General features: G+C 41.2%; 1 protein-coding gene across 1 annotated transcript in view; it reads left to right on the top strand.

Moving 5' to 3' along the window:
* lekr1 (Leucine-, glutamate- and lysine-rich protein 1) overlaps positions 1–8659 on the top strand; it is a 95402-nt gene extending 86743 nt beyond the window's left edge. Inside the window, exon 12 of the mRNA XM_063493441.1 lies at positions 7081–8659. Coding sequence (XP_063349511.1) covers positions 7081–7536 — 456 coding nt within the window. The 3' untranslated portion in view covers positions 7537–8659. The remainder of the gene's footprint in view (positions 1–7080) is intronic.
* Positions 8660–14034: the final 5375 nt, after the last annotated feature.

Raw genomic sequence — 14034 nt, 5'->3', positions numbered from 1 at the left:
AACAAACTTTTTAAATTAAGTTTGAAAAGAACAAAGAAAACAAAATGAATCCATAATACATTAGTTTCCTTAAAAGTAAATGCTGCCCAGAGATTTAGCTGCCTTGGTTAAAGTTTGTGCTCTCAGAGCGCTTTTTTTAATATTTCTTTAGCAATATGCTTTTTGGAAATTTAGTTTCAGAAGCCTGTAATTAAAATGTGTACCAGGTATGTAAGAACTTTTAAATCATTTGTGGCGAGCCGGCCAGAGATAAAATCCAAAACCCTAAAGTTTGATTTCAGACAAAGGTCATACACACAGTCAAAGGGGGAGGCAAAAGAGAGTCCAAAAAAACGGTGTAAAAGTAAGCGATGAAGAAGCCAAGCAGGAACACAGGGAAGCCTTTGAAAGTTAAAAAAAGAAAACGAAAAAGGGAATACAATCTGGGAAATGCCTGGAAAGCTATGCTGTGTAAAGTACAAGTTCTGGCAACTGTAAAGTGAACAGTGGTTTGTGTATATACTGAAGAGACTGATTGGCTAATTGAACACAGGCAGCATGTAAAAAGCAGAAATATCGAGCAAAGGGCAGAAGTAAACCAACAGACGAATACAATTCTCCAAATTAAAATGGAACAACCAAAAAAAGAACCAGAAACGGGGGAATTTTCTGTCCTTTCACATTACTAGAAGTAATTAGAGCCACAGTTAGTATTTACATTTAGGTCCATATATATTTGGACCTAACTGAACATAGTTTACTGAAATCTATTCCAATTATAGTTATATATTGGACATGGACATAATTTGTAGACTGTCAGCTTTCCTTTGACTGTATCCACATTTAAATTAGATCAAGGTTTTAGGAGTTTCAGCTCCTTAACATGTGTCGCCCTCTTTTTAAAGGGACCAAAAGGTAATTGATTCAAAGGCTATTTCATGGACAGCTGTGGGCAATTCCTTCACTGTATCACTATCAATTAAGCAAATAAAAGACCTGGAGTTGATTTGAGGTGTCGGGCTTTCATCAGGAACATTTTGCTTTGAACAGACAACATGAAGTCAAAGGAGCTGAAAGCTATCCTTAAGCTGCAAAAACAGAAAAAAAATGATCTGAGAAATTGCTACAATAATAGGGGTGGCAAAATCTATAGTTTGGTACTTCCTGAGAAAGAAAGAAAGAGGGTTCACTGTAATCTGCAAGCCACTCATAAGCCTCAAGAATAGAAAGGCTAGATCGGTCTTTGAACTTTCAACCTCTACCAGAATGAGGTAAGAAAACAGTGTGGAGAAGGCGTGGAACAGCTCGTGATCCAAAGCATACCACATCATCTGTAAAACCGCGGAGGCAGTGTGATGGCTTGGGCGTGCATGTATGCCAGTGGCAGTGGGACACTAGTGTTTATTGATGATGTGACACAGGACAGAAGCAGCCGAATGAATTCGGAGGTGTTCAGAGACATACTGTCTGCTCAATTCCAGCTAAATGCAGTCAGATTGGACAGTGTTTCATAATACAGATGGACAATGACACAATATATACAGCCAAAGCAACCTAGGAGTTTATTAAAGCAAAGAGGTTGTATTCTAGTATGGCCAAGTCAGTCACCTGATCTTAACCCAACTGAGCATGCATTTCACTTGTTGAAGACTAAACTTTGGACAGAAAGGCCCACAAACAAACAGCAACTGAAAGCCACTGCAGTAAAGGCCTGGCAGAGCATTAAAAAGGAGGAAACCCAACATGTGGTGATGTCCATGAGTTCAAGACTTCAGGCTGTCATTGCCAGCAAAGGGTTTTCAATCAAATATTAGAAATAAACATTTCATTTTCACTTATTTAATTTGTCCAATTACTTTACTTCCCCTGAAATGAAGGTATTGCGTTAAAAAAATGCTTTAGTTTCTCAAAGTTTTTATCTTTTTGCTCAACCCACTGAATTAAAGCTACATCTGAGTTGTTTCATTTAAAATTCATTCTAATGTGCAAAACCAAAATTATTTTAAAAAGTATCTGTCCAAGGTAAGTCCAGCTTTAAACTTTTAATCTTCAGTTGAAACACATTGTAAAGACATCCCAATATATGAGCTGCAATAGTTTAACCAACAGTGAAATAATAAATTATGAAGAAAAAGTGCTTTAGGATCATTTATGTTGCATTTTTATTTGAACTGTTTACTGTACACAGCCACATAAAAGCATCACCGGCTGTTAAAAATCTTTGTGTGTATTTTTTAAGTTGTTTCTGTTAAAAGAAATGTTCAGTTTGAACTTCAAAGTAAAAGCAAGACTCACAGAAGACTCATCAGACGAGACCCATCCATCCCTAATCTACAAAGGTCATTAAAGTCAAGTCATCTTCTTCTCATCACTGCTTAATCACCTTGGTTTCCTCTGCATGAATGTCTCATTCATGCAGCTGAGCTTTGTATCGCTACAATCTGTCAGCCCTCTTAACGACCCTCCCCCTTTCTGTCCGCCCACCGTCTCATCAGCGGCCTCCCGTTCAGAGCGCCTGTCCAAATAGGTTAAGCCAGTTCAAGGTGTCCTGATGCCAATTTCACAGCTGACATGCTCTTTTAATGTCATTCATGGACCTTCAGCACAGCGGCTTCTCCCCCCATCACCACCACCACCACCCCGTCTTTCTGTTCTTTGTCACCATATTTGACTGTGCCGTGACTTTAGGTAGTGAAGATCAATCAGTACAACTCTTCTAGATCATCTTTCCTATTCAAATGCGAGCTTTCACCGCCCTTTCCTCTATGAAAAATGGTCACTGGATTTTGATTATGAACTTATGTCATTATGCCATTTCGTTGTTTAGATACTGTTGCAGCGTCTTGGCAACTTCCTTCAAATGATCTCTCACCAGCAGTCACATCAGGTCCAGAATGTGTTGAACTGAGCCTGTCAATTGTCGATTAAGCTTTCTTATTAAAGTTTATTGAGGTTCAGCAAAAAAGGTCTCCTTTGTCTGCAGGGTCAGCAGACAAAGAAGCAAAAGCCATAAACATATACACCAACAGCAGAAAAATCAGACAAAGAGGGACTAACTTTGGTTCTTGTGGTTCTCCAGTGTATTCTGGAGGTTTTGCAGGTTAACAGGGAGAATACATGCTCATAATTCATTAGTACAGCCATGATTCAGTTTTTCATTTCTAAGGACATACTGTCCTGAAGAAGGAGAAGAAGAAGAAGAAGAAATCCAAAAAGGCAAAATGATTTTAGTGTGGTGTTTATAATTACCTGAACCACGAAGTCTAAAAGCTTGTTAGAAGTTACATTTTTATTTTTATTAAACATTACATTGCATCACATGCTTTTATTTATTCTATTTCTGTTTCTGTTGCTCTGCACAGACCTCTTCCTGAAAGAGGCGGGTGTAGCTGCAGCTCCAGTTTGATTTAAAGTTGCAGATGCTGAAACCGAGCTCAAAACTGTGCAGGCGTGGAAGAAATAATGAGCTGTGTGTTATTTTAAGCTGAAACATACACACTCTGGGGACATGTGGTACTTGCATTAACTGGTTAAAAAGGGGTATAATGTGGAGCCTTTAGTAACTGTAAAAAAAGTGGTATTCAAACAATAGCATTGCAGATGCTGTGGCCTCTTTAGCGTGTCACTCTGTGGCTGGAGCAGTATGGAGATCAAGCCGGCAATAACTGCATAATGTTCTCCTATTCAGCTTGAATCTCTTCCCTCTCGCTGCTTTGCTTTGTTTCTTTCTTTCTTGCCCGTCCACCGAACTCTGTCTCTATTCCTTTATGTTGTCTGTCTCTGTCTCAGTCACTCTCAGTCCCTGCCCGGACTCTCCTTGTCTCCCTCCTGTCTGTCTGTGGCTTTGTTGCAGCTGACCAGGACAAGAGGGAAAGGTCACACTGTGTCTGGGGGATCAAATGGCTAACCTTTAACCCCCCCACTAACCACTGAAGTCACACAACAGAGAGAACACACACCACATGCAACGTTGCGTGTGCAAACATGCACTCCACAGTAGATCTGCATCACTACATATAGTATGTATATGCTGATGAGGGTCTTAAACTGTATTTTATGTGCATTTGAGTGTGTGTGTGTGTTGCCAGTGGAATGTGGTTTACTGTGTAAGATTAAAAGCAGGGGCTCTGTAAGTTTGCGTGTGACTTCTTTCTAATAGCCCTGTAATCCTGCTCTCACTAGGAGCCCCTAATGATTGCAGCTAGACTGGCATGCATGACATCACACACACGCACACACGCACATTTACATGATCTAACACATGCCTGCATATAAACATACAGGATGGAGACCCACATGCACACACTTAGGAAGTGGCCCAACGTGTGCAAACAGTTTCACACACACACACTCTCACAATAATAGCATGAGCTGCGACACAGCACACGAAGCTGGAAAAGTGTGTCACAGGCATCTGTTAACACGTGTACATATGCTGACAATTATAGACACGCACACAGATAATTATATATAAAATATGAATGTGAAAAGCGGGTATAAACGCATTTACTGTATGTCCTCCATAATGGGCCTGTCTGAGAAGCAGATGTGGATGTACACCCTGGGGCCAGAGCAGTATTTACACACAGAGACAATCTCGCAGTCACACACACACACACACACACACACACACTTTAAAAACACACGCAAAACTCACATTAAAGCATTTTTTGGCATGTTTTTAAAAATGATGGCTTTGTGAGTGTTTGATGTATAGTGTGGCTAGTGAGAATATTAAAGGCTTAAAATTTACATCCGATGCTTACTAAGACAAATCTGAAAGCAACATATTTCATTTTATTTTGGATTAAATTCATTCATCTTCAGGGTGCCTAAATCATCGGTTTTATCTGACACGCCTGTGAAAGCGTTAGCGTTTAAGAGTCCAGACACAAACACAGGAGCAGCGCTGTTAGGAGTTTTCCTGTAAATTCAACTCAGATTGGAATAAATGACACTCAGACAGGTTTTACAAATTAACGTGCACGGGAGAGAACTGGACAGGCGCTGTTCCTTCGCTTGACCTCAGTTGCTCTCGTCCGCTCTCCCGTAACACTGCTCTTTTATTGTGGTTACATGAATATGCATAGGGTCATTAACATATGACATCTTATAGGTATACATGTGAACAAAGAATACCTTGTGTGTGTGTGTGTGTGTGGTCATAAAATGACTTCCTAACCCTGCTGGCCTGGAAGTCCAGCAGTTCATCTAAACAAAATGCACTTAGAGTAAAACAGACATAGATACGTTTATCCTACCATAAAACAATAAGACAAGGTGCGACCTCTCCCATGCTCCCAGGATGTGGGTGTGAAAGTCAGGGAGCTCTGGAATGCACACAAAGCTTGCACAACGTAACTTCTCTAATGAAAAGAGCAAACACATCTATAAAACCTTAAACAAAATGTACTTCTAAACATAAACATAATAAAATCTTTCAACAAGCGCATTTATGCTTAGCCTAGCTCCGAGATGTAGTTGATTGGCCCATTTTGGTTCTTCACATTTGTTTCAGTTGTTAGTGCTGTTAGCAAACTGATGAACCTCATGACACTGATAAAAGTAACAAAAACAAGTAAAAGATTTAACTATTTTTTTCAAACATATGTAAATTTATAATCAGTACCTCCCGATGGCTTAATTTATCAGACTTTAGGTGGATATTAGTGTGTCTCTGTTTTTATTATTCCTTGTATGAATGCTCTTGAGCAACTGCACATCTACCAAATACCACACAGTCAGCTAGCTGTCTGTGCACTGCCCTGGTTTTGTAAATATTGGAAGAAGAGCACTGTCTTGCAGCCAGTCTGCGACAGGGGTATTCCTGCTTACACACAGGCCTGGGGAGAAGGTAGAAATGGCAAACAAAACACTGCATCTAAGAGTGAAAGTGAATGTGGCGCATGCTAACATGCTAAACAACACAATATAAACACTTTGCAAGGAGAAATAAACAGACCAGATGGCCAGTAGAGCAAAATCTGAAAAAGAAGGATGGCTCACTAAACCTTTAAAGTGTTATTTTCTTCATGCAAGTCAAGTAGCCTTTTTTTTAGCCTTAAAATTCATAATTAGAGTGTAATAAATCCATTATGGAAGCTGTGCAGTCTATACATCACCCCGCTGTTGTGCTAAAAGCATGTGGGAGTGATTGCTGTAAGATTTGTGTGGTGTTAATTGCTTTGAGTCCACACAGACTGCTTACAAAGATCCGCCTTTTAGTATCTGTTAAATTTTGGTGTTTAGGTTTGTCACTTCACCATTTTTGGGCTGCAAGCAACACGTGTGTGTTATCAAACAGCAGATGGCCATAATGATGCAAACCATTGAAATGGCACATGCTTGTAATTAAATGAGCCAATAAGCAGTCTTTATTGCCATGTGCCATATTGGTGGGAAATGCATGTAAAATTAGGACAAAGCTATGAAGGGCTTTCAGAGAATGCCTGTTTAATTTTTAAATGTTTGCCTGTGAGATAAACCCAGCCCTTTACTTCCTGTTCCTGGGGCCCTGGTGCGTTGTGCACCCTGTGTAGTAAAAAGGTGAATTTTGCACTGGTTTGTCTCATGTTCACACGCCATAGCTCAAAAAAGCAAACGTGCACGTAGGGTTGACACAATAAACAGTCCTTCCAGAGTTTGCACATTAGTCAGGTAGAAGCCGGATGTCTAATGCAGCTTGGGATATTTGGTGAGGAGGTGGATGCAGTAAGCATGTTTTACAGAAAAATAAAACTTGCAAAGGGCCCTGGTTAATCACTTTATCCATATTTGCCATTTATGGTCACAAACAGTCACAACCCCTCCTTTAAACTGTAAATATTTAGCCATTTTTGTCAGTCATGCAGAGATTTGACAAATGAAGTACAGAGTGTATTTTATTTGTTAAATCTCTGCATGACTGAGTCAGCTTTGAACTACTGCTTTGAACTTGAGCTAAGCTTGGTTCAAAGCTGATTAGCTCATAAAAAATAGGTTAATATTAATATGTGTGCATGAGAAACTGAAACAGAGGTGAATTGTTCCTTCTTTATTTGAAAATAAAACAAAAGCTGTTAATGAGGTCCTCTGAACGATTCATTTTTTGTTCATATCCAGGTAACGTTACTCGAGGATACAGTAAGGCGGGAGTGTCAGGAGAGGGAAGAGCTAACTGCTGCGCTGTCTCAGGCTCGCCAGGAGATTTTCAGGCTGCGATCCCAGGCATCTCATCAGGACACCTTAAAGCTTTCACTTCCAGACCACTTGGAGAGACACACATCCACAGGGAACAAAAATGTACACGAACACGGTCAAGCCCGGGCACCGCTCACTCGCTCTTTGGCCTCCCCAAGCAGACTCCGGTCTTTGCCCGCCTGCACAGACAAAGGCAGAGGCCAGGGCACGGATGGAGAAGAACCTGGAGGGGGAAATTTGGAGTCCTGGAGCAGTGGGAGAGTGCTAGGTGGAGAAAAACAGAAAGAGGTGACACTGCCCAAACTGAAAACAAGCTGCACAGTGAGTGAAGTCAAACGTAAGGTCAATTTAGTGATGGGGAGGAAGGAGACGCTCTGAAAAGCAAGCCAAACAGGCCTGTATGTGTGTCAAACAGTTACTGAACAAAGCAGATATCAATAGTAGTTTAATTATGTTTTTACATTAATTTTAATAGCATCTTATTGTTCTTTTAAACTAATTATCTAACTGCCTACTTTAAAAGTTGCACACACACACACACTCAGATAAGGCACTGCGCCTGAGTCCTTGTTTGCACACTAGTAAACTCTCAGTACACACACTCAGCAACAGATATGCACTTGTTTTCTCACAACCTGACTCACGCAGACTCACTGGCACGCACAGGATTTCACAAACAACGCACACTCAAACACACACACACACAGCTTTAAGGAGCATGACAGCATGTCCCTTGCCACCCGTGGACACAAACAAAAGGCAGGCAAACACAAAAGAAACTGTATGGTAAGCATCCCCAGACACACAAACACACACACACACACACACCAATACACACGCACACAACAACAATTACCCAGCCTTCTCCCCTGAGGCTTTGTGTGTTATTGACATCATTCACTCTGTGGAAGGTCTTTCCATCCCTTCCTCCTCCTCTCTTTTCCTCTTCCCCTACATTTGGGATAAATTGGCATGATGGGAGAGATGTGTGAAGTGTGTGTGTGTGTGTGTGTGTGTGCGTGTGTGTGTCTGTGTGTTTGTGGCATGGAACTAATTTCCCTGCTTACTGGCACACATGCACACAAGCCTTCGCTCACCCCGTGTCCCTCTTTCCAATCCATCTGCGAGACAATGCACACGTGCACTTCATTCACTTAAAAAAGGTGGGGGGGAAAAATTATTATATCCTGCCAACATTTCCTGTTTGCCAGAACACACACATATGGTTTATCTGCTAAAAACCTTTGTCGGCGTGGAGAGGATGTTCTCAAATGCAGCACAAACAAAGACTATGTGCCAGTAAAACCTGCACATATGTTCTTCAAAGGGTTAATAAGACATTTACCACAACACGTAACCGGGGAAAGTTTACCTCAAGTTGACTGTCATCATTGTAGTAATAAATTTGCTACTGGTTAATTGCATTTTTCAATTAGGTTGTCACTTACTTCAGAGGCTTCCACTTGCTGTAAGCTTTGGTGATTCTATTGACTTCCTTCTAATAAAAACAACAAGATACTGGTTCTTAGTGTGATTTAAGTGCATTTTTTTGTGCTTTGTAACAAGCATAGTGTTGGCTTCCTGTGTTTCAGTGTGTGGCCTTGTGTGTGTTTTATACACTGCATGTGACTTTGCCGTGTGTGAGTTTTCAGAGAGTGATTATTTATATCCTAACTCTACCATCACTCACCTTAAGTCACAGAAAGTTCTTACTTGTATAATTGTGTCCATATTGTACTGTCCATTCAGGTGTAAGAGGAAGACTTGGCTTACTTCTTCAAATTTGAGCTACATTTCTTCTTCTACTTCTTCTTTTGTTCTATATTAGTTTTTTTTATACATAACTGCTTGTGTAAGTGAGAAAATAGGCTTCACAGTGGAATCTTGACCTTGATCTGGGATTGTTGTTAACAAAACAATCCCAGATTAAGCTCTGTGTACTCACTTATCGCAAATCTTCTTGCCTTATCACATGACCTTCATCACATGGAGTTTGTTCAGCTGTTATGGAATTGTAGAATTTTACTCTCTAATATTGTGAGCGGTTCTCATGCACGTGGGCTCCAAGGTTCACCTTAGCAGTTCTGACTGAAATAGCAGAAATGCTAAGGGGAACCTGGATAATTCAAAATTGAATTAATCTTTTAATCAACAAATTATCATGAACTATGTGTAAATGATGTGTAAAAAGTGCAAAATCAAACATTTTATTTTTAATCTCACAGGAACATTTTAATTAAATAAAGAGGAAATTCAAGTTGCCAGCTAACACTTGCGAGCTTGATTAGCAGCTGCTAACTAACATAGGAACAATATGCTGGTGTTCACTCGCTAAAACCACAGTGATGACTTCTTTAATTTTTTGATAGTACAGTTACCCAGCAGCCCATTATTTGCCAAATTATTGCATTAAAAACACCACACCATCAGGATTACAAGTTCAGTGATGTGAATTCGCTCATGTGACATCTAGCAGATAGCTAACTGTTACACTGTTAGCTGTCTCAGTGTGGCCGTGCCCCTAATAATGCAAACTTTAAGCATTAATATCCTTTAAATGTGTGAATGATTAAAAGAAATCAGAGCCATTGAATGGAAGACTTGCGCCATCTCCATTCACTTCAATGGACTTTTTTTTTTTTTTACAGGAAGGGCAGGGTCTTGCAATAGCTATGAAAGTTAGCAACATATGCTAGCCATGCTACAGAGATATAGCAGCACAGAAGTTTAAGATGCATTTTTAAAGGTAAGAAGTTAAAAAAACAACCTTGTATGTTATCAGCACATATTTAAACATCCAGGAACTATTTGAGGGCTACATGACCCGACACAACTCTGACTTACTCAGGGGCTCTGATAGAAATAAAGGGGGTTTTCTATGTAGACCAAACCTATTCTTGTGTCAGTATATATGATATATTAGACTTCTGATTGGCCATCATTTCTAATTAAAGCTACATAACTACCTGCTGCTCTTGACAGCACATAAGATTGTTTTTTGCATTCTGATGGAGACAGAGATTTAAAAATAGTATTCATGTGGATGTGAAATGTCAGTTTGAAAAAACACCTGTGCATGTGTGGGTGTAGCCTGAGATGTTTTTGGAGTCGCTGGTTTTTGGGCCTTATTCACTGCCGCTTGAGGCTAGCTAATCATGACAAACAATATGATTAGAAATCTGTTTAGTATATGACAGAAAACTACTATGTGATTTACAATAAATCAAGGGTCATTTTCTCAAGTGTATGGAGGTTTGGTTACCAAACCCCGTGAGCCCATTTCACAGTGTACATTTTCATTTGCCAAAACAGAAAAAATAACGTTGGATTTAATAACGTCAAATAAAGGCTGGTAGTACACAGTACACGCTGCCTCTGTGATAGTGATTTCCTGTGGCACTGAATAAAATAGAGCCATCATTATCGTTATTACTTGCACTGTGGTTTTCCTGCTTTGCAGAGACAAAATGTCCACCATGAAAGACATCTGTTCCAAACATGTGCTGCTCAAATTCTGACTTTTGACCTTTGTTTTATCTCTGTTATGCATCTTACCTTCATGACCGGCATATCTGCTGACTATATGAGGAGCTAACCCCTTTTTTTAGAGATGTTAAAATGCTCTCCCCACCCCTCGTCTGTACCTGCCATACTCACGCTATCTGCTGTGACTGCACACAGTTTCTCTCTTTCTTTCACCCTCAACACAAACACCCATCTCTCTCGCTCTCCCTGTACCTCTGACATACACACACACACACACACACACACATAAATCTGCCTCCATGTCAATATTCTTTTAATCTCTTCGGCCTTCTTTTGGTATTCAACCCTTGTGACCCTGATGCTCAAAAGCAATTCCTTCTTCACTTTATTTTTGATCCAGTCAGCTCTCTCTCTTCTAGTCCCGTCTGTTCTCATACTGGGGACTATTTCTTTGCTCGTGCCCTTGCTTTGTAGCCCTTGACCTGGTGTCCTTCCTGGTGTGTGTGTTTGAAAACGACCCATGGGGCGTGTGTGTGGAAAAAAAGATGGTCTGAGTAGATACAACTGAAGTCCTTCTTGTAACATCACTGATATGACTCCTTGAAACTCCTTCTAGATCTCGATGCAGGCCCACAGCATAAAGTTGGCACAAACGACGCTCTTAAACTCTCAGATTTGTCCTTACACACAAACATTTGTACATACACTCACTTAAGTCACACACACACACTGGGAGTGTGATCTCCTCAAGGTAATTATCATAGCAGGGCAGGCATGCACACGTGTCTCTGGGGAATCTGTGCAAGTTCCTCGTAAACACACACACGCTCCAGGGAGTGGCGTGTGTGTATAACTAAGCCCTTGTTCGTCACTGGGCGTCCCTGAACGCCTTTGTCCTACGTCGATATGGTCGTTTCGGAATTCGGCCGTCCCGTGAGCCCTCCCACACCCCATAATTAGTGTCACCAAGGCAACCAGAGAAAGAATGCTTGTATTCTTGTCGTGGTGGCAACTGCGTAAGCGCTGGGGGCCGGAGGTGCTAGTTGAAGGTGTTGGGGGTGGGAGGGTGGGGGGTGAGGGACCTCAGTCTGTCACTTCATGCGGTGTGTGACATGGGTAAATATTTATGACTGTCCTGTGGATGCTTCACAGACCCGCAGGCAGGTTGTGATACCGTGGATGGATCAAACTTTAAGCCTGGGCGATAATTTCCTTGTCAGTTCAGCTAACGTCTGCATTTTTTTTTTCTCTGAGTTGAACATGTAACCTGTTACCTGGTATAGGTGCCCTGTGTGAAAATGTAATTGCTCCCTAAACCTACTGACTGGTTGCGCCACCCTTGGCAGCAAGAGCTGCAGTCAAGCGTTTGTGATAATGGACAATGAGTCTTTTATGAGGCTGTGGAGGAATTTTGGCCCACTCTTCTTTGCAGTATCCATGGTTCCATTAATTATGGCAAGCAACAAAGCAGCCTCAGACATCACACTACCACCACCATGTTTGACTACTGGTATGTCATGAAATGCTGTGTTAGTGACTATGTCAGATGTAACAGGACTCAAACCATCCAAAAAGTTTGGCTTTTGTCTCATCAGTCCACAGAATATTTTCCCAAAAGTCTTGGGGATCATCAAGATATTTTTTTGACAAAGAATTCTTTTATGGGCGTTGTTTTTGCCCAATCTCTTTCTTATTCTCGTTAGCTGGGTATCGGTCTGCCAGGATCTCCACCCTTGGTCACCGCCTGGCACACATTGCACCCGACCCCTATGGTGCCCCCTGCGGGTGGTGGGCCTACAGGAATGTGAGTCCATGTCCCTTCTTTGAGCTGTAACCAGCAGGGCCCCATGGCCTAAGGCCCAGTCACCAGGCACTTGACCTCAGGCACCCTCCCCAAGCCTGGCTCCTTGTCATTTGTGAGCTGTGGTGAGGCCAGCTGCTGCTGAACTTCATCGGTAACAAGCGGATGAGCAGTCAGGTTGCAGCCTTCATTTCTACCTGGTCGTGTTTCTACAGTAGAATAACTGTTGCAATCACTTTGAAGTGTATTTGTGCTGAATTTCATCTTTGTTATGTGTTGTTGGCTTTGTGTTCATACCTAAATGCTAAGAAAAAGATGTGTCCTCATTAGGATAGGGATTTGTGTTGGTGTTTGGGATTGTAGCCTCAGGTGTTCGACTGTTAAATAATAATTTTGATACAGTGTGTTTCAGGTCATTTTAGAGAGTAAGATGAAAGTAATGTAATGAGTGGTATAATGAATGATTTTCTCCTTGGAGTAATTAAGTAATGTACTGCATTACTTCTAATAAAATTGTTATGTCTAATGTGTGTAATACATTACTTTTTTTGAGTAATGACTCAACACTGATCACAACATTAGACCACACAACATACAATTAATTTGCATAAATGTAATGTGGCGCTTAGTAATGGTGGTAACTCTCAGAGCGGAGCTAGTGAGAACCCAATAAGAATCGCTAAGAGAACTGATAAGGAATTGAATCAATAAGTCAAACGGATCATAGAATCAGAATGGCTAAGTTCTTATCAATTCCCATCCCTAGCCAATATTCCTTAACATCGAAAGGAGCCAGTTCAGGTGGTTCGGGCATCTGACAGGGGTACCTCCTGGGAGCCTTCTGGGTGAGGTGTTCCCGGCATGTCCCATCAGAAGAATGCCCCGGAGCAGACCCAGGTCAACTGAAGAGATTATATCTCTTGGCTGGCCTGGGAACGCCTTGGTGTTCCCCTGGATAACCCTGAGGTGGGTAGGGAGAGGTAGGTCTGGGCTTCTCTACTTAGGCTGTTGTTCCCACCACCTGGCCTGAATAAGCGGAAGAAAATGGATGGATGGATCTTTCTTATTGTGATTCATGAACTCTGACCTTAATTGTAACAAGTGAGGCCTACGGGTCTTTAGATATTGTTCTGGGTTCTTTTGTGACCTCCTGGATGAGTTGATGCCCTTTTGGAATAATTTTGGTAGGGTGGCCACTCCTGGGAAGGTCCGCCACTGTTCCAGTCTTTCTCCATTTTTGGATAACGGCTTAGAAATAGCTTTGTAACCCTTTTCATACTGATAGATGTCAGTGATTTTGTGTTTCAGCTGTTCTTGAACTTGTTTAGATCATGGCATGATGCATTTCTCTTTTAGCCTGCTTCACATTGTCAGACAGGTTAAGTGATTTCTTGATTCAACAGGTCTGGCAGTTATCAGGCCTGGGTGTGGCTCAGGAAATTTAACTCAGTTTTCTAAAAAATAAAACTTGTTTAATTACAGTTAATCCATGATGATTTAACAAGAGGGAGCAGGGAGCTTTTCACACAGGGCAGGGTAGGTTTTAATGGCTTCCCCCCCCAGCTTACTAAAACAAATCATTGATTAAG

Source organism: Pelmatolapia mariae, linkage group LG14, assembly GCF_036321145.2.
Source record: "Pelmatolapia mariae isolate MD_Pm_ZW linkage group LG14, Pm_UMD_F_2, whole genome shotgun sequence".
In the NCBI taxonomy this organism is placed as follows: Eukaryota; Metazoa; Chordata; class Actinopteri; order Cichliformes; family Cichlidae; genus Pelmatolapia; species Pelmatolapia mariae.
This window is presented reverse-complemented; position numbering and strand designations above follow the sequence as displayed.